The sequence below is a fragment of the Schistocerca cancellata genome, chromosome 2 (assembly GCF_023864275.1).
Source record: "Schistocerca cancellata isolate TAMUIC-IGC-003103 chromosome 2, iqSchCanc2.1, whole genome shotgun sequence".
In the NCBI taxonomy this organism is placed as follows: domain Eukaryota; kingdom Metazoa; phylum Arthropoda; class Insecta; order Orthoptera; family Acrididae; genus Schistocerca; species Schistocerca cancellata.
Genome location: NC_064627.1, coordinates 690,046,447 through 690,072,189, shown reverse-complemented (window position 1 = coordinate 690,072,189; position 25,743 = coordinate 690,046,447). Strand labels below are relative to the sequence as shown.

At 43.5% G+C, this 25,743-nt stretch overlaps 1 protein-coding gene across 1 annotated transcript; it reads left to right on the top strand.

Annotated features, from left to right (window-relative positions):
• Window positions 1–201: 201 nt before the first annotated feature.
• Window positions 202–25,174, top strand: LOC126162441 (uncharacterized). The gene is made up of 4 exons (XM_049918952.1): window positions 202–405; window positions 1,280–1,466; window positions 22,197–24,313; window positions 25,040–25,174. Exons 1-3 carry the CDS (start codon window positions 324–326, stop codon window positions 24,238–24,240), a joined length of 2,313 nt encoding a protein of 770 aa, XP_049774909.1. The 5' UTR covers window positions 202–323; the 3' UTR covers window positions 24,241–24,313; window positions 25,040–25,174.
• The last annotated feature ends 569 nt before the right edge of the window (window positions 25,175–25,743 follow it).

Here is a 25,743-nt window from a genome sequence, read left to right as displayed (position 1 = left end):
CACTCGGTCGGCCAGGAATGTATCAGTTTACCGTTCAGCTGTGATTTGGCAATGCCAATGAATGTTAATGAGGAATTTAAGTTGTAGGAATAGATATACTTGTAGCATAGTCAATGTTAACGTTCGCGCAACTTTTTGTTACATCACTATAACCTCCTTGGTTGAAATTATAATAATATCTTTGATTTAGAAAACAAAAAATACAGTACTGCACAACATACGCCCATGGTACAGAAGAAGTACTTTTGACAGTGTTGGTGTTTTTCACGTGTTGGTAACTAGTAACAAGTAACTACCGTGTGGCGGTAACGACTGAAGCGGAGATGGTGATTTGTGATGTAAACATGAGAAAGTCTGTCTCTTCATGTATTTATAGAGAGGATGAAGAATTCGATACTGCAGATGGTAACTATTGCCTTGGAAGTTATGCGTGAAATCCATTTATCACTTTCTTACAGTGTGGTATTATGCCAAGTGAAGATTATATACAATAATTTAATTACCTTCTTACATTGTGATTCTATGCTAAGTGAAGATTATATACAACAATTTAATTATTAATTTATACTTCCCGTTATTAGAGTTGTAGTGAACGGGAATTTTTGAAAGCATTATTATTTGCAATAATCGTAATGGAGTTGCGTGTCGTTATGTTGAATTTGTGTGTAGGTTACAATGTATTTTGAGGAAAGAGTGGCAGTAGCTTACACATTTTGTAAAATTAGTGATCGTATGTGATTTCACCCAGACAGTATTCTCATGAGTATCGACATTTAAGATATTGTTGAAAACAGTCATTCTGGAGAAATACTACTGAAAAATCAAAGCTACAGTTTTACAAGTTTGACGTATCACAGTGAATACGCTGTATTCTGCAGGCTATTTACTGGTGTATTTGTTTTCGTTGAACACAGGCAAATATCACTGAGCTATTGTGTTGTTTGTTTACATTGTATTAAAGTTTTTAATAATGCTATTTTCAAATGCCTTTGGTTTGTCAATGAGCTGTATTTTCCTTGCAGATGCTTGAAATTTTTCGATCTCTTATTTGTCATTTCACAAGCGAGGTTCAGCAGCAAATTGTAATTGACAGATTGTTAGTGCACTTTGTCAGGTTCTTGCGGCAATCTACTTCCTTAGTTAAGTCCTCTCTCTCTCTCTCTCTCTCTCTCTCTCTCTCTCTCTCTCTCTCTCTCTCTCCACTACATTTAGAACTAGTCTAGGGCTAAAGTATATTTGCTGAATTATACATGTATATATGTCACATTGGGTATTGCAGATGTGCTGAAGTACGTGTATGACAATACATGCGCATGGTGCTGTGATGTCTTTGATGAAGGTGAACCCACATTACGGTGTGCTGAGTGTGATGCACACCTATGCGCAACATGTTTCAGTCAAGGTCAACAGCCAGGACAACACCGGAACTATCATCGCTACACTGTTATACCTCCCACCAAATTAAGGTAGACATCTTCTCTTGGGTCATTTACAGTGTTTATTATTTTAATTGGGCTTTAGATCATATAGAAACAGATATACTCAGACACCTCTATGTGTCAGCAAAGATTCCGTCAAGTCCAACTTGACCTTCAATCTACTCCTCAATACATTATGTACATCCCTAAACATTGTACCTTTATCCATATCCTACCTCATCTGCAATCTCTTTGTATGCCCATTTGCTCCCAAAAACTTCTCAAACCCAACTCAGCCTTTTTCTTCACACCAAATATCACCAAGACTTTGTAGAGTTCACTCAAATACTTCACCAACTATTTGATTATCTCTCGCTGTTTTCTGATATGAAAATTTCCTATGCTAAATACTACCGTTATGCCTCCCATCCTTTCGAGTTGTAGTTGTATGCCACTCATGCTCTCAATTCTGCACCCTATAGATAATTTGTCTGGGTGACTGTAGTTTAGAACCGTCCACCATTTCCTGCATCAGTTGAGTCATTGGCATTTTTTATTAAATCAGGAGGTAGTGGCACATGTGAAATATGCTGCATTATGTACCATATATACTGCTGTTATTATGTTGTGCTCTATGTGGATATGGTTGTGTATCTGTATTCATGGCTACCTGAAACTTCCACTAAGTTGCTGATAGTTTTACACATTACACGACCAATGGTTTCAGTGGCTTTCTCTGTTCATTCTATATAAATCCTATTCCCCTTCCCCCACCTTTCCCCAAACACTAATTACATAAGTGGAAACTGTCCATTCACCATAGTCAGTTCTTGAGTACCTCCCCTTCTGCCCTAAACCTTTTGTGACCTTCATCCTCAGAGCCACGCCTTGTGACTCGTTATTTTCCTGATCCACATGTTGTTCACCTATTAGCTGTGCCAGTGTTTTCCTTTTCTCCCTCACCACGAAAAACAGAAGATTTCATGATCTGAGGTAGTGTATTCAAATTATCATGTAAAAATGCATCAAATATTGGGCCATATTCTGCTGACAGTAAACATTGTATAATATAAAGTAAGACTCGTGATCAAAAGTTATATTTTATTGCGAATAAGTTGATTAACATATACTACAGTTAAGTGAAGAGTTCTTGCCGTCAGAACTGCTGATAGCACTGGGAGAACCATCTGTTAAAAGCTCTTCCATGTGGTATGCAAGATGTAAGAGACCAGAGAAGTACCCTCAGACTTCAGGAATAATGTAGTAATTCCAAAGAAAGCAGTTGCTGGCAGGTGTGAAAATTACCAAACCATTAGTTTAATAAGTCATGTATGAGAAATGCTAACATAAATTCTTTATGGATGAATTGAAAAACTGGTGAAAGCCGACCTTGGGGAAGATCAGGTTAGATTCTGGAGGAATGTAGGAACACGTGAGGCAATACTGACACTATGACTTATAAGATACATTAAGGAAAGACAAACCTACATTTATAGCATTGTTGACTTAGAGAAAGTTTTTGACAGTGTTGGAGTACTCCCTTTGAAATTAGGGAAATATAGAAGCGTCCAATTCCACCCGTCTGCTTTGACCCATGACGTCACAAATATGGTGGAAACGACCATACTCTACGACTCCAATATGGCGCCTATGCCGTCATTACGTAAAAATGACCACAAACACGAAAATACATTGAAAAACCATCACACACAGGTTCCACAAAAAACCTAATGAAACTAACGGGACAAGCGAGGGAAATTGTAGGTTTTTGGGTGGGGACACAGTAAACATAAACAAATTCAGAAACATACCACCATACCAAACCACACAAAATGACGAAAAAAACCGACAACACAATACTCCCCAAATTCCACTAAACAAAATATTCTAGGGAATCGGACACTTCCCTTGACCTATATATCTTAACAGCAGCTCCCAAACCCATAAATTGGAATCGAACACTTCCCTTGACCTATTTCACTCAACAGCAACTCCCGATACCGGAACAGCCACAACCACACATCGGAATCGAACACTTCCCTTCACCTATATAGGTCAACAGAATCTACTGATACCAAATCATAAAACCCAAAACTACAACCGCATCCACAATCATCACTACCTCAAAAAACACAACAAATCGACAAAATTGGAATAGAACACTTCCCTTGACCTGTTATCCTTAAGACATCTCCCTGGTCCGAGGCGCCGGAACTTTAGTAAGCCTCATTTCTTCATGATGCACTGAACACTCCATGACTTCATCCAAAAATCCGAATAGCTGAAGAAATTTTATTAGAGACAACGCACTGTCCCCCATTATCGCCGACAACAGAAAACTGTTGACCTTGTCAGTCAATCCGTACCTACGAAAACATAAAAAAAGCAATTTACCAAAATTCACACACGACAAACAGAAAAAAACTACAATAACGTTGACTTAACTAAACCAAAATCGTTAACTCGCTGAAAAATATTCCTCTAAAAGCACAGTCACTACCGATACCACACACGTGCAATGCTACCACGCAAATGAACCCCATACGCCACGTAACATGCTACCCATAAACACACCACCAGAGAGAACCACCGACCGCAACAATATGCCACCTATACACATGCCACACAAGCAAAATAAACCAAAAACATCACATAACACAGAACGCTTTAACACACCACCAGAGAACACCACCAATCACATCAAAACGACACCTACAAACACGCCACACTCACAAACTAAATTCCGCGCCGTCGTGACGTCACATACCACAACAGCCTTATGTCACAGGTCAAAGCTGACTGGTGGGATCGGACGCTTCAGTCGACCCAAAATTAGGGGTAAAATACAGGAGTGAAAGGCTATTTACAACTGGTATAGACACCAGAGGGCAGTTATAAGAATTAAGGGGCATGAAAGGGAAGCAGTGGTTGAGAAGGTAGTGATTCAGGGTTGTAGTCTACTCCCAGTGTTATTCAATCTGTGTGTTGAAGAAGTAAAATTTTGAGTAGGAATTAAAGTTCAGGGAGGAGAAACAAAAACTTAAGAGTGTTTCTGATGACATTGTAGTTCTGTCAGAGACAGCAAAGGAATTGGAAGAACAGTTGAAGGGAATGGACACTGTCTTGAAAGGAAGGTATAAGATGAACATCACCAAAAATGAAACAGAGAATGAAATGCTGAGGGAATCCAATTAGGAAATGACACACTCAGGAAAGTGGAAGCGTTTTGCTATTTGCTCACTAAAGTAACTGATGATAACCAAAGTTGAGAGGGTACAAAATGTAGATGGATAATGGCAAGAAAAGCATTTCTTAAGAAGAGAAATTTTTTAACATTGTATATAGATTTAAGTGTTAGAAAGTCTTATATGAAGGTATTTGTCTGGTGTGTATCCATTTATGGAAGTGAAACATGGACGAGAAACAGTTTAGGCGAGTAGAAAATAGAAGCTTTCGAAATATGATGTTACAGAAGAATGTTGAAGATAAAGATGGGGCAATCACACAATTGGCGAGGAAGTACTGTATAGAATTAGAGAGACAAGAAATTCGTGGCACAACATGACCAAAAGAAGGTATCGGTTGATAGCACACATTCTGAGACATTGAGGATCACCAATTTAGTATTGGAGGGAAGAGTGAGTGTGTGTGTGGGGAGGGGGAGGGGGGGTATATATCATACATATGAAGCATTAACCTGGAGGCCAAACAAATGTTTGTGGCCCATAGATAATGAGAATTTATGTAGTGTTAAGTGTGTTCAGGGTCATTTCATGACAGTTCAACCAGGGGCTCCAGTTCATAGTCTCAGATTTGACTAAAGTTCAGTACACTAATTCTACCATGCGTGGAACACTTGTGTACAAAGTATTAGTTTCCCCTGCCAATTAGTTTGAGAATTATGGCTTGTGAAAGAAGGTGGCGTGACCCAGAAATTGTAACCCGCATCTGGCAATCTATCTTCAGACCCAACTTCAGGTCTTAATAACTTTGGAACTATTCCACACAGTCCAGTGAAATTTTTACAACCCAGTAACATTCATTTAGAGAACACACTCCATGACTCAAAACACCAACAACACATTTCTGAGGGAAAATAAAAAATTCCAAAATGTGATTAAAAAAATGTAATATGTTAAAAGGTACATATGAAATAGGAGTGGCAAACACACACACACACACACACACACACACACACGTGAGTTTTGTGGAGGTCCTACAGTGCCATGACTAGTATCGGGTTAGCACTGCTGTTAGCCGTATGAACTCTTAAGCTGAGCAGGCTGCTGATGACTGAAATGAAATCTCATGTGAGTGCAGTGCCTATTGCTACAGTTGGGAGACTGGGGTATATTAAGTACAGCCTACAGTTGAATAAGAGAGGGAAATATCACTTAGACTAATTAGTTACCCAAGAACAAATCTTTTTTAAGAATGGTTTACAAGAGAAGACTTGGATGAAATTTATGGTGAACCAAATGATGACATAACATTTAATCTGTTTGATGATAAATTCGTATCATTATTTGAAAATAGCTTTCAGCATAAGCTAATCAGAGGAAACAGTAAACAACAACATAGAAAACAACAGATCACAAGAGGGGAAAAAGGAAATGTATCTGGTGGCAGGAACAACTAAAGATCCTGCAGTACATGCACATTGCAAAAACTACCCCTAACTACTAAGAATATTTATTAAAATTCAAGGAATGTCCACATTATTTCAGAAATAAGTAATTCAGTCTCAGACTTAAGGTTGTAAGGAATGTAGTCACCAGTAAGAGTACAGGATAACATTGCTATTGAAATAAATGGAAGGGTTATAAATGTTGAGTCACATGTAGCAAACATATGTAATAATAATTTACGAAAAGTACTGCTAGAGAAGAATGAATTATTTAGGAACAAAGGAGATGACTCTCCTAAAGGCAGAAGCGCTACATTGTTGACAGATTCACACACAAAAGGTATGGAGCTTTACTTTGCTAGCTTACGGAATGGAATTCCTTTCTCAAGCTGTTGGAGAAAACACACACACACACACACACACACACACACACACACACACACACATACAGTTTGATTGGCGGTTGCAAGTTACCGTGGGCATAATCTGTATCACTTCTGGCAGGTGGTTTCCTTCATAGTCTCAGATGTTACTGAATTTAGCATATTTTAAAATTCAGGAATAAGTAAGAAACACCTATTTTTTTGTTTTCTCCAAAAACCTTCCTGCCCTGAGATCAGGCCTCCAAAGGTGACACAGCAAACACTATTTTAAAGACGTGAATTTTTTTTTTTTTTTTTTTTAAATGCTATAAATCTGTAACAGTTCTAGATATTTTGTTTTGGCCCCACAATGAAGCTATACAGAGTGCAGCTCTGTGTTTTCACCAAATTTGAGATTTAATATTTCCGGCAACATTTTCTCGAAGGGGGAGTGGGGGACAAAACTGTGACCTCTTGTACAACTTTTTGCGCTGTCTTAAGCGAAATAAAAAATTTTCAGCAATTATCTCGTGGATAATTTGAAACAGTCGCCTGAAAAAATAGGCCTGGAAAAAAAAATGTACAGTTATGATTTTTGTATCTTTGGAAGTTATTGCGGGGTAAGCCTGAAAAGTTTCAGGTAATAACCTATCGATACGTGGTTGTAGAATACAAACTTTCATTCTCTTACTGCTTCTCAGTAGTTTACAAATTGAGAGCAAATTTTACAATTTTTCTAAAAATGTCAAAAATGGGTAGTTGTAGCCCACTTTTACATACAGGTCTTCTGAAAATTCTTTCAAACCATTTTCATTAGAAAAACCATGTTCCGAACAACTTAAATTACTATGATTTTTCAGTACGAGCATAGAGGACTCAAAAAACTGACAAGGTGGAGGTGAATTGAAAAAATGAAATGTTCTGCGTTCCACAGTTACTGTCTATTACTGTCTGGGGAAGGAAATATTTTGAGTCCTGATGACTAGAAAGTGAGATCAAATCAGAAGAAGTCGGGGGGAGGGGGGAGGCATCTTTTGTTATGATTCATCATGACCTTTTTTTGTGCTGTAATAACTTCCAAATTAAGCTGATTTATCAACTTCAAAATTTAACTGTACATTACCAAGACACTGAACCACCATAGTAGTAGAAGTGTTGCATAATAGCTGCAACATGCATTGTATAAATTGCCATCAGTTTTGCACCATTGTCACATGGTGCAAATTTTGATGACTTTCATAGCAGTCTGCCAGTCATTTTTTGTAAAGGACTAGTTATAGAGAATTTTCAATAAGTCTTTCTAATGTGCAATGCTGTTGCCGTGCTAGTTTAATTCTGGTTTAAAGTGTAACCTATTTTGTTTTCACATAGTTTGTGGTTTATGAGGAACGTTAGTGTACAGATGTAAAGATTGTATAAATGTGTTGCTATTGACCACGTGGCTTGTCCACTGCTGGTTTCTTTTAAAAGTAAGGAAACCAGTATCCCAATCCCCACTGCAACAGTGGTCCATGCATGATAGCTGTGCAATAGCAGCCAGGGGTGGGTTTCTTTACCACAGGTTTCCAAACCTGATGATACATTTTGTAAAGTGCCGTAGGTCAAAGCTAGAAGAGGTCTCTTTTAGTATCCTAATCTTACATCTCTTTCTAACTATTTGAATTTTCACAGGTTTCAGTAATTTGTCGTAGAATGTCATGAGGAAAACAATATATACTGCTGGCCAGATGGTGTCACTGAGGATGCTGGAATAACTGCAGTAATGTGCTATTCCAGAACTGAGCACTTGTCACTCCTTGATGTACTATAAAATGAATTTGCTGTGCCTTCTGAGTGCATAAGGCTTATTGAAGCATCCTTCCACTCAGTGGAAGTCCCACAGATATTTCCTATCCATCACTGTTTTTCGTAAATACCATATTGTCCTGGCTGGAGGTCTGATATGTTTTGATGCTGCACTGAGAGCATTAATGGTAAAAATTTGCTTTCATCAGTAAAGAATCAGTTGAACAAAGTTAAGTGTTGAAAGAAGTGAGATTTTAACATGGGGATACTCTATCAGTCATCATTTTATTGACAATTGATGAAACAAGAAGTCAGATTGGCAGAGTTTCAAATAATGCATCATGTTTTCTGGCCAGTATTAGTGACAATAGTGTGGAGGATATATTAATATCGGACTTACAGCCAGGTCAACATGCTGTATGCATTTATGAAGAAGAGTGGTGGATTGCAAATGTCTTTGAAACTTCTTCTGAGCAGAAGGATGCTTTAATAAGCTTTATGCATCCACATGGCCCAGCAAATTAATTTTATTGGCCATCAAGGAGTGACACATACTGGATTCCGGAACAGCACAATATTGCAGTTATTCCAGTATCCTCAGGGACATCATTGGCCAGCAGTATAGTTCCCCTCATGACATTTTACTGCAAATTAATGAAAACTGTAAAAAGTTCAAGTAGCTAGAAGAAAAAATAAGTTTAGGACCCCAAATGAGAACTCTTCCAGCTTTGACCTCTGACACTTAGAGAAATGTATCATCAGGCATGAGATCTTGTGTAAAGAAACACTTATCAGGCTAGGGAATCTACAGCAAAGAAAGTCACCACAGCTGGTGTTACACACCTGTCAGGTGTGGTCCCAGTGGGGATGAAGGTGCTGGTTTTCTCACTGCAAAAGAAACCAGCAGTGGATGAGCCACCCCAGACAATAGCAACACTTTGTATTTTTCATCAGTGCACTAGCATTCCACATAAACAGCAAACTATGCGAACACAAAATATGCTGTACTGTACTGTGAATTAAACTAACACACCAGTAGCTCTGCACAGTAAAAAGCTGTGCTTAACATTCTCTTATTCATGGATCCTTTCCAAAAAATGACAGGCAGACTGTTATGAACTTCACCAAAATTTACACCATGTGACAATGGTGTAAAACTTGCAGTGTGTACTATGTGTGATGCATCTGTTGTGCAACACTTTTTACTACCGTGGTAGTCCAGTGCATTGGTAATGCACAGTTAAATTTTGAACGTAATAAACCAGTTTGATTCAGTAGTTATTATAGCAGAAAAAGAATGAAATATGTCATGCTGTGACAAAAGATAGAACCCCTCCCCCCAACCTTCTCTCTCTCTCTCTCTCTCTCTCTCTCTCTCTCTCTCTCTCTCTCTCTCTCTCTGCCTGGTCATCAGGACTTTACGATATTACCTTCCCCAGAGTGTACTAAACAATAATCGTGGAATATGATAAAATATGTTATATGTTGATTTAATTTGAGTACCAGTGAGATATGGGTATTGCAGAAGACTTTTTTCTTAAAGTGCACTAAAAATACCCATTTTTTGCACTTTTTGCAAAAATCCTCAAATTTGCGCTCAGTTTGTACACTTTTGAGAAGAAGTAGGAAATGGAAATTTTGTATTCTAAGACATCGTATTGGTAGTCTATTACGCTATTTCCCACAATTACTTCCAAATTTTTCATTTCTTGAGTGAACTGACAGAAATAACTTCATTATTCTGCAAGGCAATTAATGCTCGACTGCCAATAATGTGGAAATAAAATAACATTTGTCTGCTGTAATTGTTGTTGTGGTCTTCAGTCCAAAGACTGCTTCAATGCAGCTTTCTATGCTGCTCTATCCTGTGCAAGCCTCTTCATCTCTGAATAACTAGTGCAACCTACATCCTTCTAAATCTGCTTACTATATTCATCTCTAGGTCTCCCTCTACAATCGCCAACCCCCCCCTTCTGCACCCCTCCATCCCCCATACACACAGTTCCCTGCAGTACTAAATTGGTGATCCTTTGATGTACAACACTATCCTATCAACCAAACCCTTCTTTTAGTCAAGTTATGCCACAAATTTCTTGTCTCCCCAATTCTATTCAGTACCTCCTCATTAGTTATATGATCTACCCACCTTAACTTCAGCATTCTTCTGTAGCATGACATTTTAAAAGCTTCTATTCTCTTATTCTCTAGACCGTTTATCGTCCATGTTTCACTTTCATACATGGCGACATTCCAGACAGGTACCTTCAGAAAAGACTTCGTAACACTTTAATCTATATTCAGTGATAACAAATTTCTCTTCTTAAGAATTACTTTTCTTACCGTTGCTAGTCTTCATTTTATATCTTCTCTGCTTCAGCCATCATCAGTTGTTATGCTGACTAAATAGCAAACCTCATCTACTATTTTGTGTCTTGTTTCCTAATCAGATTCCCTCAGCGTCACCTGATTTAATTTGACTACTTTCAGTTATACTTGTTTTTCTTTTGTTGATGTTCATCTTCTACCCTACTTTCAAGACACTGTCCATTCTGTTCAACTGCTCTTCCAAGCCCTTTGCTGCCTCTGGCAGTATTGCAGTGTCATCAGAGGTATACATTAAAGCACCAAAGAAACTGGTTTAAGCATGCGTATTCAAATACAGAGAGAAGTAAACAGGCAGAATACAGCATTGCTGTCGGCAACGCCTGTATAAGGCAAGTGCCTTGCACAGTTGTTGCATATGTTACTGTTGCTACAATGGCAGGTTATCAAGTTTTAAGTGAGTTTGAACATGGCGTCATAGTCAGCGCATGAGCGATGTGACCCAGCATCTCTGAGGTAGTGATGAAGTGGGGATTTTTCCATACAACCATTTAACGAATGTACTGTGAATATCAGGAATCCCCTAAAATATAGAATCTCTAACATCGCTGTGGCCGGAAAAAGATCCTGCAAGAACGGGGCCAGTCACAACTGAAGAGAATTGTTCAATGTGACAGAAGTGAAACCCTTCCGCAAATTGCTGCAGATTTCAGTGCTGGGCCATCAACAAGTGTCAATGTGCGAACCATTCAATAAAACACCATAGATATCGGCTTTCGGAGCTGAAGGCCCACTCATGTACCCTTGATGACTGCACAACACAAAGCTTTATGCCTCACCTGGGCCCAGCATTGGACTATTGATGACTGAAAACATGTTGCCTGTTTGGATGAGTCTAGTTTTGAATTGTATCAAGCGGATGAATGAATACGGTTATGGAGACAACCTCATGAATCCGTATACCCTGCATGTCAGCTGGGTACTGTACAAGCTGTTGGAGCCTCTGTAATGGTGTGGTTCGTGTGCAGTTGGAGTGATATGGGACCCCTGGTATGTCTAGATATGACCCTGACAGGTGACATGTACATAAGCTTTCCATCTTATCACCTGCGTCCATTCATGTTCATCCAGCAGGACAGTGTGACATCCCAAAGGTTTTGAATTGCTACAGAGTGGCTCCAGGAACACACTTCTGAGTTTAAACACTTCTGCTGGTCACCAAACTCCACAGACATGATTATTATTCAGCATACCTGGGATGCCTTGCAACATGCTTTTAGAAAGATATCTCCTCCTCTTGCACTCATACGGAGTTATGGACAGCACTGCAGGATTCGTGGTGTCAGTTCCCTCCAGCACTACTTCAGACATTAGTAGAGTCCAGGCCTCGTCATGTTGCAGCACTTCCTCGTGCTCGCAGGACCCTACACGATATTAGGTAGGTGTGCCAGTTTCTTTGGCTCTTCAGTGTAGCTGACATGTATTGGATGGGGGTAATGGGAAAGGTGTGGTGTACACATATACACACTATTTGGTGTTTGTACTTTAGAATGCAAAAATGCAGTGTTTTGTCTTGTAGCCGTATTATTTCTGTATTCAAAAATGTGTACTTTCACTAGGAAAAGAAAAAAAATTAGTGAAATATCATGAATGTAAAGTTTAAGTCTTGGCAGATTTTGCAAGACCAATATCTGTATAAAAAATACAGTGGAGAATATAGAAACTCATTTTAATACCAGTACCATTTTCAGAGTATAGAGTTTGTAGTTAATTTAAATAGCATCAACACAAGAGGTGTATAATTGAACAACGCAAAATCCAGTATAGAATAATGACAATATTATGAAAAGGATAGATTGCTACTCACCACACAGTGGATCCCCCCTGCGGGTCCGGGGATTAGAATAGGCCCGAGGTATTCCTGCCTGTCGTAAGAGGCGACTAAAAGGAGTCCATCCCCCTCACGGGGGTAGTTAGCGCCTGCGTCCGGAGACGGACGGTTTCACGACCTATAATCGTGGCCTTTTTGGTTTTTCACTTCTCGTTTCTTCCTTCCTTTTGTTGGTCCCTTTCTTTGCTCTTCTCCACCTTACTGTCTTCCTTACTCTTTCCCCTGACTTCTCCTTGCCTTCTCATTGCCTTTTTCTCCTTGCCTTCTCATTGCCTTTTTCTCCTTGCCTTCTCATTGCCTTTTTCTCCTTGCCTTCTCATTGCCTTTTTCTCCTTGCCTTCTCATTGCCTTTTTCTCCTTGCCTTCTCATTGCCTTTTTCTCCTTGCCTTCTCATTGCCTTGCCTTTTTCTCCTTGCCTTCTCATTGCCTTGCCTTTTTCTCCTTGCCTTCTCATTGCCTTGCCTTTTTCTCCTTGCCTTCTCATTGCCTTGCCTTTTTCTCCTTGCCTTCTCATTGCCTTGCCTTTTTCTCCTTGCCTTCTCATTGCCTTGCCTTTTTCTCCTTGCCTTCTCATTGCCTTGCCTTTTTCTCCTTGCCTTCTCATTGCCTTTTTCTCCTTGCCTTCTCATTGCCTTTTTCTCCTTGCCTTCTCATTGCCTTTTTCTCCTTGCCTTCTCATTGCCTTTTTCTCCTTGCCTTCTCATTGCCTTCTTCTCCTTGCCTTCTCTGGTCTCCGCCTCGGCGTTTGAGACAGTCTGTCCTCTTTCTCCCTCTCTCTCTTCTTTTTCCTCTTCTTCCTTCCTCCCTGTGCGTGTCTGAAGGCCGACCCACGCGTTCGCACGCGTAGCCGGTGACGGGGTAACGCGTAAGTCCCCGCCCTGGGTAGACATGTAAGGCACGCGCGTACCCCCTGGTAAAGGCCAGGCCCGGGGAGGGGTGATTGCCTGAGCTGATACCTTCTGACCATGCCGATTGGTCCCTCCGTCTGTTTCTCGGGAGGTGTGACCTGAGGTGTAAACATTCACCTAAGGCGGGAGTGCCCTCTGAGAGGGTCCCCACAAGGAAGGAATGCGCCATCGGAGACGCTGGCAATCATGGGGGATTCCTCCGCAATGGATTCTACTCCATCGCTTTCGACTTCGACCCAAAAACGGAAACGTGACCAGCCAACAGTGACAAAAGTACTACCGCCTGCCCCACAGTTCCTCGTAGTTTCTCGCACTGAGGACGGAAAGGATTTTTCCTCTGTCAACCCTTTTGTTATTCAGAAGGGCGTTGATGCCATAGCCGGATCTGTCAAATCTTGTACCAGGTTGCATAACGGCACCTTATTACTCGAAACTGAGAGTGCCTTTCAGGCACAAAAACTGCTTCGGGCCACCCTCCTGTACACGTTCCCTGTCCGGGTGGAGGCCCACCGAACTTTGAATTCGTCTCGTGGTGTAGTGTATACTAGCTCCCTCGACGGATTGACTGACGAGGAGCTTCAATCTTTCCTCGCTGAGCAGGGCGTGACGGCTGTCCATCGGGTCATGAAAAAGGTCAACAACGACCTTGTACCGACCCGGACACTCTTCTTGACCTTCGATAGTGTTAAGCTGCCATCGCGCATCAAGGCGGGCTACGAGGTTATTTCTGTTCGCCCCTATGTCCCGACACCTACGCGCTGCTACCAGTGTCAGCGTTTCAATCACACTCGACAGTCTTGTTCCAATGCGGCTAAATGTGTCACTTGTGGCAGGGATGCCCATGAGGGTGACTGTCCACCTCCGTCTCCTCATTGTGTGAACTGTCAGGGTGACCATGCCGCATCCTCCCGCGACTGTCCTGTCTATAAGGATGAACGTTGCATCCAAGAAATTCGTGTCAAAGAGAAAGTGTCCACCTCGGCTGCTCGCAAGCTATTGGCTAGTAGGAAGCCCACGCTGCTCCCAGCGGGGAAATATAGTACTGTCCTCGCCTCTCCTCGGACTACCCGGGAGGTCGCAACCCAGACATGCGATCTGACCTTCAGCACCACGGTCGTCCGTTCGGCCAGTGCTAAGATCGCGCGGTCGACGTCTCCTCTTCCTCCCATCACACCACAGACACCAGCCACTTCCTCAGCTTCTGCTAAGTCGAAGACCCCGAAGTCAGATGCACGGTCCTTCAAGAAGGAACCATCCCGTGCAGACTTCCTCCGTCCCTCGACCTCCCAGCCTTCGACAGGTACTTCCACCAAACGTCCTTCCAAAAAGGCGCATAGGAAGCACAGTTCTCCTTCTCCGCCACGGCGCATCTCTTCTCCTGCGCCACCCAGCGGTTGCCGCCCCAGGCCGTCATCCGTTTCGCCTGGCCGCATCGCCGGTAGCCGTACATCTGGCCGTTCACCGGCGGAGGAAGCTCCCCCTCCCGGCCATCCTCCCGAGATGGCCGATGACCCTATAGACCCAATGGACGATGACTGTCCGCCTACTGATAGCGGCGGCAGTGCTCGCTCGAAGCCAGGCCCTAAGCGGCCTTCGAGGTGACCCCCTTCTCTCATCTTCCTTTTCTTACGATGGCACTTATTCACTGGAATATTCGCAGCATTCGCTCCAACCGAGAGGACTTGAAGTTGCTGCTCCGCTTGCATCGTCCGCTCGTCGTAGCCCTCCAGGAAACGAAGCTACGCCCATGCGATCACATTGCCTTGGCACACTACACCTCTGTGCGTTTTGACCTACCCCCTATGGTAGGAATCCCAGCTCATGGAGGGGTTATGTTGCTGGTCCGGGATGATATTTACTACGATCCCATCTCGTTGCACACCGGCCTGCAGGCAGTCGCCATCCGCATTACTCTCCCCACTTTTACGTTTTCCTTTTGTACCGTTTACACTCCCTCGTCATCTGCCGTTACCAGGGCAGACATGATGCAACTTATTGCTCAGCTACCTGCACCGTTTTTGTTAACTGGAGACTTCAATGCCCACCATCCCCTTTGGGGTTCTCCAGCCTCCTGCCCGAGGGGCTCCTTGTTAGCAGACCTTTTCAACCAGCTCAATCTTGTCTGCCTTAATACTGGCGCCCCTACTTTTCTTTCGGACACATCTCATACCTATTCCCATTTAGACCTCTCTATATGTACTCCCCAACTTGCACGCCGATTTGAGTGGTATGCACTTGCTGATACTTATTCGAGCGACCACTTCCCGTGTGTTATCCATCTCCTGCAGCATACTCCATCTCCGTGCTCCTCTAGTTGGACCATCTCCAAGGCAGACTGGGGGCTCTTTTCTTCCAGGGCGACCTTTCAGGATCAAACCGTCACAAGCTGCGATCGTCAGGTCGCACACCTCACGGAAGTCATTCTCGCTGCTGCTGAATATTCCATCCCTCACCCTACTTCTTCTCCACGTCGCGTACCGGTCCCCTGGTGGACCGCAGCATGTAGAGACGCTTTACGTGCTCGTCGACGTGCTTTACGCACCTTTAAACGCCACCCTACAGTGGCGAATTGTACACTCCTGGAAATGGAAAAAAGAACACATTGACACCGGTGTGTCAGACCCACCATACTTGCTCCAGACACTGCGAGAAGGCTGTACAAGCAATGATCACACGCACGGCACAGCGGACACACCAGGAACCGCGGTGTTGGCCGTCGAATGGCGCTAGCTGCGCAGCATTTGTGCACCACCGCCGTCAGTGTCAGCCAGTTTGCCGTGGCATACGGAGCTCCATCGCAGTCTTTAACACTGGTAGCATGCCGCGACAGCGTGGACGTGAACCGTATGTGCAGTTGACGGACTTTGAGCGAGGGCGTATAGTGGGCATGCGGGAGGCCGGGTGGACGTACCACCGAATTGCTCAACACGTGGGGCGTGAGGTCTCCACAGTACATCGATGTTGTCGCCAGTGGTCGGCGGAAGGTGCACGTGCCCGTCGACCTGGGACCGGACCGCAGCGACGCACGGATGCACGCCAAGACCGTAGGATCCTACGCAGTGCCGTAGGGGACCGCACCGCCACTTCCCAGCAAATTAGGGACACTGTTGCTCCTGGGGTATCGGCGAGGACCATTCGCAACCGTCTCCATGAAGCTGGGCTACGGTCCCGCACACCGTTAGGCCGTCTTCCGCTCACGCCCCAACATCGTGCAGCCCGCCTCCAGTGGTGTCGCGACAGGCGTGAATGGAGGGACGAATGGAGACGTGTCGTCTTCAGCGATGAGAGTCGCTTCTGCCTTGGTGCCAATGATGGTCGTATGCGTGTTTGGCGCCGTGCAGGTAAGCGCCACAATCAGGACTGCATACGACCGAGGCACACAGGGCCAACACCCGGCATCATGGTGTGGGGAGCGATCTCCTACACTGGCCGTACACCACTGGTGATCGTCGAGGGGACACTGAATAGTGCACGGTACATCCAAACCGTCATCGAACCCATCGTTCTACCATTCCTAGACCGGCAAGGGAACTTGCTGTTCCAACAGGACAATGCACGTCCGCATGTATCCCGTGCCACCCAACGTGCTCTAGAAGCCTACCCTGGCCAGCAAGATTCCGGATCTGTCCCCCATTGAGCATGTTTGGGACCGGATGAAGCGTCGTCTCACGCGGTCTGCACGTCCAGCACGAACGCTGGTCCAACTGAGGCGCCAGGCGGAAATGGCATGGCAAGCCGTTCCACAGGACTACATCCAGCATCTCTACGATCGTCTCCATGGGAGAATAGCAGCCTGCATTGCTGCGAAAGGTGGATATACACTGTACTAGTGCCGACATTGTGCATGCTCTGTTGCCTGTGTCTATGTGCCTGTGGTTCCGTCAGTGTGATCATGTGATGTATCTGACCCCAGGAATGTGTCAATAAAGTTTCCCCTTCCTGGGACAATGAATTCACGGTGTTCTTATTTCAATTTCCAGGAGTGTATTAATTATAAACGATTACGTGCTCAGTGTCGTCGTATTATTAACGAAAGCAAGAAAGCCAGCTGGGCTGCTTTCACAAGCACCTTCAACAGTTTTACTCCTTCTTCTGTTGTCTGGGGTAGCCTGCGCCGGCTATCTGGCACTAAGGTCCACTCCCCAGTTTCTGGCTTGAAGGTCGCGAATGAAGTCCTTGTGGCCCCTGAGGCTGTCTCCAATGCCTTCGGCCGCTTTTTCGCCGAGGTTTCGAGCTCCGCTCATTACCACCCTGCCTTCCTCCCCTGCAAACAGGCAGAGGAGGCTAGGCCACCTGACTTTTGCTCCTCGAATTGTGAAAGTTATAATGCCCCATTCACCATGCGGGAACTCGAAACCGCACTTGGCCGATCACGATCCTCCGCTCCAGGGCCTGATTCTATTCATATTCAGATGCTGAAGAACCTTTCTCCTGCGGGTAAAGGTTTTCTTCTTCGTACATACAATCGCATCTGGATTGAGGGACATGTTCCCGCATGCTGGCGCGAGTCTATTGTTGTCCCGATTCCTAAGCCGGGGAAGGACAAGCACTTGCCTTCCAGTTATCGACCTATCTCACTTACCAGCTGTGTCTGTAAAGTGATGGAACGAATGGTTAACTCTCGATTGGTTTGGCTGCTTGAGTCTCGACGCCTACTTACCAATGTCCAATGTGGATTTCGTAGGCGCCGCTCTGCTGTTGACCATCTGGTTACCTTGTCGATCTTCATTATGAATAACTTCTTGCGGAAGCGCCCGACCGCGGCTGTGTTCTTTGATTTAGAGAAGGCTTACGACACCTGTTGGAGGGCGGGCATTCTCCGCACCATGCATACATGGGGCCTTCGCGGTCGCCTCCCTCTTTTTATTCGTTCCTTTTTAATGGATCGACAGTTCAGGGTACGTGTGGGTTCTGTCCTGTCCGACACCTTTCGCCAGGAGAATGGGGTGCCACAGGGCTCAGTTTTGAGCGTCGCTCTCTTCGCCATCGCGATCAATCCAATAATGGATTGCCTCCCAGCTGATGTATCAGGCTCTCTTTTTGTGGACGATTTTACCATCTATTGCAGCGCGCAGCGTACACGTGTCCTGGAGCGCTGTCTTCAGCGTTCTCTTGACCGTCTTTACTCCTGGAGTGTCGCCAATGGCTTCCGTTTTTCTGCCGAGAAGACGGTCTGTATTAACTTCTGGCGCTACAAAGAGTTTCTCCCACCGTCCTTACGACTTGGTCCCGTTGCTCTCCCAATCGTGGAGACAACCAAATTTTTAGGCCTTACCTTTGACAGGAAACTTAGCTGGTCTCCACATGTGTCATATTTGGCCGCCCGTTGTACCCGTTCTTTAAATGTCCTCCGTGTTCTCAGTGGTATGTCGTGGGGAGCGGATCGAACCGTCCTACTTCGTCTATATCGGTCGATCGTCCGCTCCAAGCTGGATTATGGGAGCTTCGTATACTCCTCTGCACGGCCATCCATCTTACGCCGCCTCAACTCCATACAACATCGGGGTTTACGACTTGCGATCGGAGCATTTTATACCAGTCCCGTAGAGAGTCTTCATGCTGACGCTGGCGAATTGCCACTCACTTACCGGCGCGATATACTGCTTTGTCGGTATGCCTGTCGGCTACTGTCAATGCCCGACCATCCATCGTATCGTTCCTTTTTTGACGACTCTCTTGACCGTCAATATAGGTTGTATGTCTCTGCCCTGCTACCCCCTGGAGTTCGCTTTCGTCGCCTCCTTCAACACCTTAATTTTTCACTCCCTGCAACCTTTCGAGTGGGCGAGAGCCACACGCCACCTTGGCTCCAGGCTCAGGTTCGCGTTCACCTTGACCTCAGCTCGCTCCCAAAAGAGGTCACCCCCAGTTCGGTCTACCACTCCCGTTTTTTGGAACTTCGTTCGAAGTTCATCACCATGACTTTCATTTATACAGATGGCTCCAAGACCAATGACGGGGTCGGGTGTTCCTTTATAGTCGGGGCACAAAGTTTCCAATACCGGCTCCATGACCATTGTTCGGTCTTCACAGCTGAGCTCTTTGCCCTCTACCAGGCTGTTCTTTACATCTGCCGCCACCGACATTCTGCTTATGTCATCTGCTCAGATTCCCTGAGCGCCATCCAGAGCCTCAGTGATCCGTACCCGGTTCACCCTTTCGTACACCGGATCCAACGCTCTCTTCAGCGGCTGGTGGACGTCGGTCCGCCGGTTAGCTTTATGTGGGTTCCTGGCCATGTCGGTATCCCTGGGAACGAAGCTGCAGATGCCGCGGCCAAGGCTGCGGTCCTCCAGCCTCGGACAGCTTCTTGTTGTGTCCCTTCGTCCGATTTTAGCAGGGTCATTTGTCGGCGCGTTGTGTCGCTGTGGCATGCCGATTGGGCTGCACTTACCGACAACAAGCTTCGGGCCTTAAAACCTCTTCCCGTGGCTTGGACGTCCTCCTCACGCCCTTCTCGGCGGGAGGAGGTCGTTTTAGCAAGGTTAAGGATTGGACACTGCCGGTTCAGCCATCGCCATCTGCTGACGGCTGCGCCGGCGCCGTTCTGCCCATGTGGGCACTTGCTGACGGTTAGACACATTTTAATGTCCTGTCCCGATCTTAACCAACTGCGCCTCGATCTTAACCTGCCTAATACTTTCGATGACATTTTAGCGGATGACCCACGAGCAGCTGCTCGTGTTCTTTGTTTTATCAATTTGACACACCTCGCTAAGGACATTTGATGAAGTTTTTTAATCCTATGCCTGTCAGTCTGTCTTTTATTGTGTTTTTCCTTTTAGTTGTTGTTGTCAACTTGTGGCTCGCGGTGCATTTTTAGAGTAGTCAGGGCGCTAATGACCATTGAAGTTGTGCGCCCTAAAACCAAAAAAAAAAAAAAAAAAAAAAAAAAAAAAAAAACAACACAGTGGATGTAGAGTAGCAGATTGGTGCAACATAAAGAGTATCAAACAAGTAAGTTTTGGGCAAAAAGGGATTCTTCCTAATTAAACAAATTGTGTGTGTGTGTGTGTGTGTGTGTGTGTGTGTGCACTGCTGATGCCAGTCAGTAGTATTGAGGCAGAGGTCAATAGTGCCTGTGAACTGATAGAGGTTAGACTGATGTTACAAAATGAAATGAAAGGAGCTTATGAAAATTTAATTAGAGCATTGTGTATACACTACCCTGTATTCTGATGTTTTTTAACATACCAGTAGCACCAGAACAAAATGTGGAAATATTCTTTACCTCAAGAGCAGAGTGTACACATCTAATGTTTGAACATATACGCCTGAATGGCTTCAGAGCTCTGTATGCCATTTTGAATACATGACACTGGAATACACGAATTGCTCATACAGGAACTGTACTTTTTCTTTGGGAAATGCCCAGCCCTGAGCGATGTGTGACCTGTTTATCGTGAAGAATGGAAAAACAAGAGCTGAAAATAAAATCAAAAAAGCCAACAAGGTACAGGAGTTTCTCACATTTCCTGTCATTGCTCACTTTTGGGCCAACTCACAGATCCTCCAAATATTCCAAGAAGCAAATACACAAAGAGTGTACAGCGTGTACACAACTGATAAAATTTCAATCATTACGAGGGGTAGGCACAAAGTTTCAGTTACATGACTTTGAAACCTGTTAGTCCTTCTCTACATGTTCATACTTCAGTGCTACACACTCTTCCCACTGATTGTGGTGATGCTGTGCTAAAACATTGGACTCATGTTTGGGAAGATGATGGTTCAAATCTTCATCCGATTACTGGGCTTTCCACTGTTTCCCTAAATTGTTTAAGATGGCCAATTTCCTTTCCTTTCCCATTCTGAGCTTTGTCTCTGAGGCTAGTGACCCACCAGTTAAAATCAAGTGGCAACTTTACATACTGTGATAAGCATACAAATATTATACTCGTTCCTCATTCATTTCTTACCTTTCAGATAACCATTAGATGATGTGTCATTGAAGAAGAGAATTGTACACCCATGTTTGAGATTGTTTTATGCTTTAGCTATTTGGTTCATACTGTTTTACATAATCGCCACAAATTTTAACGCTTACGGTTTAAAACAAGCAGACTTTTTTTTCCAAATTGTTCACCTTTAAACACATGTACAGTCTTAAGTTTTGAGCTGTTTGTGATTCTGAAGGCAACAACACAGGAGATATCATTGAAGGAGATAATTGTTCATGCGTTTGAAATTTTTTAGGCTTTAGGGAACAATGTATGTATTTCTTCTACTTGTATAATTTTTGATTATATTTGTCTTATATTTTAGTATGGGCATTAAAGATCTTTTCCTTTGGCATGTGTACACTGCTATCATTGTCATCAGCTCTTTTCATTGTGTCACTCATTACACTGTTTGTAATTTTACTCATTAAATGAGGTCTTTGTTGTTTTAACTTCTTAAGCTTTCAATTTTTATCTACTGCTAGCATTTCATTGATTCTTCCTCTCCTTTCTTGTACTGCTGTCACTCCCTTGAACATGTGGTTAAAGGCCAACTGTTTCAGGTGACAGTGAGATGAGTGTGGTGCACTTTTGTTAAACAAATGTGTAATTAGAGCTGCTTCCTAAATTACCACAGCTGACAAGTTTGTGTCAGCATACTTTCTACAGCCATAGTCTATTTATTTATTGACTTAGAAAAACAACCAGCATCACTCTTCCAACCTCACTAAGTGACTTATGGATTTAGTTTTTTATTCCAAGAGTCTCTTAAATGAAGAAACGTACTGCCTGTATCAGATGATTCTGTGAACATACTGCATCTGTTATTGATAGTTTTGTTTATTGCCTTTGAGAAATTGAATAATACTGCTATTACTGATGTTGTTAGAACTACATTCATAGTTAATCTTCCGGATGATACCACTCTTTATCTCCTTCCAGTTCTGCAGTAGGCGATGAGGCCAGCGGATGGACTATATCAGAGGAATTGACACTGCTCTCAGCACTGGAGAAGTATGGGTATGGTGACTGGGAAGCTGTTTCAGAGGCTGTAGCACGTACCCCAGAGGAGTGTCAACGACGGTATGACTCTCGTTATGTCTCGTCTGCTGGACCGTTTTCATGGCTTCATGAAGTCTCCAACTCAGGAAGTCACATCTGTCGTCATACAATGAAGAGGAACAGTGATCAGCGGAGTAAGGAGGATGATCTAGACAGAGATTTGTTTGCTTCCTTCAAAACTGATACTCACCTGCCTTGTTTAGACACTTCTTTAATGCAGAAAAAGCCTAGCTTTGGAAAACTGTTAGTTGAAAAACAAAATTCAGAAGAAAACAGTTTACCACTTTCTTATCATCCTGTGGTATCCAAAAACTTGCCAGGGGACATTACTTTGAAGGGTGAACACATTAGGCAAAACACACAGCATCATCAGCAATTGGCAGTCAGTTCTCCTCCTCCTCCTTCTCCTCCTCCTCTAATAAATGTTGCTGCTTCGTGGAGACAAACGAGCTTTGGACTCAACAGAGGTGGTGATTTCAAAAAACCTGGCAATGAAATGTGTGGGACTGTCAAATGCCTTAATGGGCATGTTGTAAATAGCACATTAGGAGATAGCTCAAGGGAGAAGGCAAGTGAAATCCAGCAAATAATCTTTGATGCTAGAAAAGTTGTTGGTGGGGACTCTGTACCAGAATCTCAGAAGCAGTGCTGCATGGAAAGGAACCATTCAGTTACCCCAGAGAAATCTTGTTGTGTTGGAAGAAAGATGGCTCTGTCTTGTCCTCTGTTGGAGGACGAGTCCTGCACATTGGAAACAGGACACTGGAATTGTAACAGAACACTTACACTTCCCAGTGAAAATACCACATTTATTTGTCATCACTCAGATGTGTCACATGTATTAAATAACAGTGCAACAAATGAACAAATACTGGAAGACCAGCAGCTATATAGCGGGGAAACACACTATCAGTCGTATAAACAAGAAAAAAATATGTCTTCAGAAGAGTTCTTGGAAGCTTGTGGACACCGCTTGGCTGCTGCAGAAATTTTGCCAGAGTATTTGTCACAATACATGCACACAGTACGTGGTACAGGGAATAAGCGACTACCCGTTCCTTGTGGCAAAATACACAAAAAGCCAGGCAAGAAACCACTGCACCGGCTACGACGCCCTCCTCCTAGCTCAATACCCGGATACTCAGCTGCACGATCAGAGTTTGATATAGATTACGACAATCATGCAGAATTAATGACAGTTTGTGTAGCTCACGTGGATTGGTCGGACGATGACCCAGATGCTGACTTGCAGCGTGCACTAACACTGGCAGCTGTCACTGCATACAATAGGCGCCTGTCGAAACGACTTGATGCTCACAAGTTGATAAGAGGCCTTGGTTTAGTTTCATCATCAGGTGGATTAACTCTGGGGCCAGGAAGGTTAGCTCCATTTGCACGGCTGCTAGCACCACTGCCAGCCGCGTATCACATGCTGCTGACATCACTGTCACACAGTGTCGACCTCCGCCGACGTATAACGTGCCTGTCCCAGTTACGATCAGAAGCCGGTCTGTGGCGCATATCCCAGTGTGCACTCTACCGGCGACTTGCTCGCAACAGAGAGCTTGCCATTCGAGAAAGACGTGCAGATAGGCAAAGGATAAATCTCACTTCTGGCCCTTCTACAGTCCGTCTGGATGGAATACCTGCAGCGCCACGCTCTCGAACTGTTGCAGCTCCACTAGATGTTTCTGCCCTGCCCGGTGCAAATCGCCTGTCACAATCAGAGCGAGAGCTTTGCTCTGTTACCAGAATCCTTCCTCAGGCATACCTTAACTTTCGGCGCATATTGGAAAATGAAAGTCGTCGCTGTGGTGGTTCCTTGAAACTAGCCCAAGCAAGGCAGCTTATAAAGATAGATGTCAACAAAACTCGGAAGCTGTACGATTTCCTTATTCAGCAGGGCGTGTTTCAGCAAGCATGATACGTGGCTGTTTTGATTTGCAGGGTCATAAATGTGTTACTCTGAGACACTTCTGTGTTGTGAGTGGAGATAGGTGAGTTGCTGTGCAGTACGTTTATGATTTGATACAAATACATGGCTTTTACTCATTGTTATATTTATCTTATCGAATGATAACAGTGTTCTGGTGATACTTGTGTACTAGCATGTAACACTTATTACCTACCAGATCTACTGCTTGTCATTACCATTTGTACAAGGTGCTTGGAATGTTTTAATCGTAGTGCCCCTTTTGCTCGTTTACTGTATGCCCATAATTTGTTGGTGTGCTTGTGAATTTGAGAAATACACGAAACAGTAAAAATAGATTAAAACAGTCTTCTGAACCAGAAACTTCGATGTTTCACAGGCGAATGCTGTACTGACTGAGCTCGCCACGAGTGCTAGTTGTGCAAGGTACGCAGGAAAGCTTTCTAATGTTTGGAAAAGTAGGAGAGAGAGGTACTTCTAGAAGACAGCTGTTAGGCCAGGTTATGAGTTGTACTTGGACAGCTCAGTCAGTAGAGCATCTTCCTCCAAAAGCATATGTTCTGGGTTCAAGTCATGGTCCATCACACAATTTTAATCTGTCAGGAAGTTTCAGACCAGTTCACACACTCAGCTGCAGAGTGAAAATTGTTCTGCCAATAGGAATATTTTTAAAATTTGTAGTGATGTTCAACACATTAGTGATAACACATTGTGACAAAGTAAATAGCATTAACTCATGTATGTCAATTTCTTTGTGTTTGGTTGCTATCATTTTATTCGTGAATTACAGGTTGTGGAAAACTTAGCAACAAATGACACTTTTTCGCAGTTTGCAGTGACTTGAGATTATATAGTATTTTTGAGCTGTTTCTGCAAACCACCAAGTAATTTGCATTGAGAAGCCATTATAATTACTTTGGGTGTGAACAGCAGGTTTGTTGGCATACAACCTAATTGTAGGCTAGTTACATGTAATTCAGCATTTACAGTATTATTGTTTGTCTAACCAAAGATTTTCAGGATTTCAGTGAAACGTCTGTTGTTCAGTTTCCATTATTGAACCAGCACTTTATGAACTTTTAGAAAAATTGTGTTTCTTACTGTGTCACGATCATATATTGTGCTGCATTGAAAATATATTGGTCTCATTCTAAAGCACATATGGATCAAAATCTTAAAGTTCAGGGAAGTGTGGGGTTAATCCAGTCTGGATTTCACTTTATCCGTTTATTTTAAATAAGGTGCCCATGCTACCTTAACACATATTAATTATGTGTAAATAGAAAAAAATTGCCATTGTTGCTATAGACATTCCTTCCTGTCTCAGTAATCTCGTCACATTATTTTAATTAATCTCTGGTTTATTTTATTGCCTCAGTTGAATGTAATAGGAGTGTTAAGTGAGAGAACTGCTGTACATTTGCTGGTAGTGCAGTGGATTTAAGTTTTTTTACAGGAGCAAATTTAGTATGGAGATTACTGTGGAATTGTATT

Coding starts and splice junctions, on each gene's coding strand:
- LOC126162441 (XM_049918952.1), top strand. CDS start 324: ATGGTGATTTGTGATGTAAACATGAGAAAGTCTGTCTCTTCATGTATT. Junction 406..1,279: donor AGAATTCGATACTGCAGATG/GTAACTATTGCC, acceptor TGGGTATTGCAG/ATGTGCTGAAGTACGTGTAT. Junction 1,467..22,196: donor ATACCTCCCACCAAATTAAG/GTAGACATCTTC, acceptor ATCTCCTTCCAG/TTCTGCAGTAGGCGATGAGG.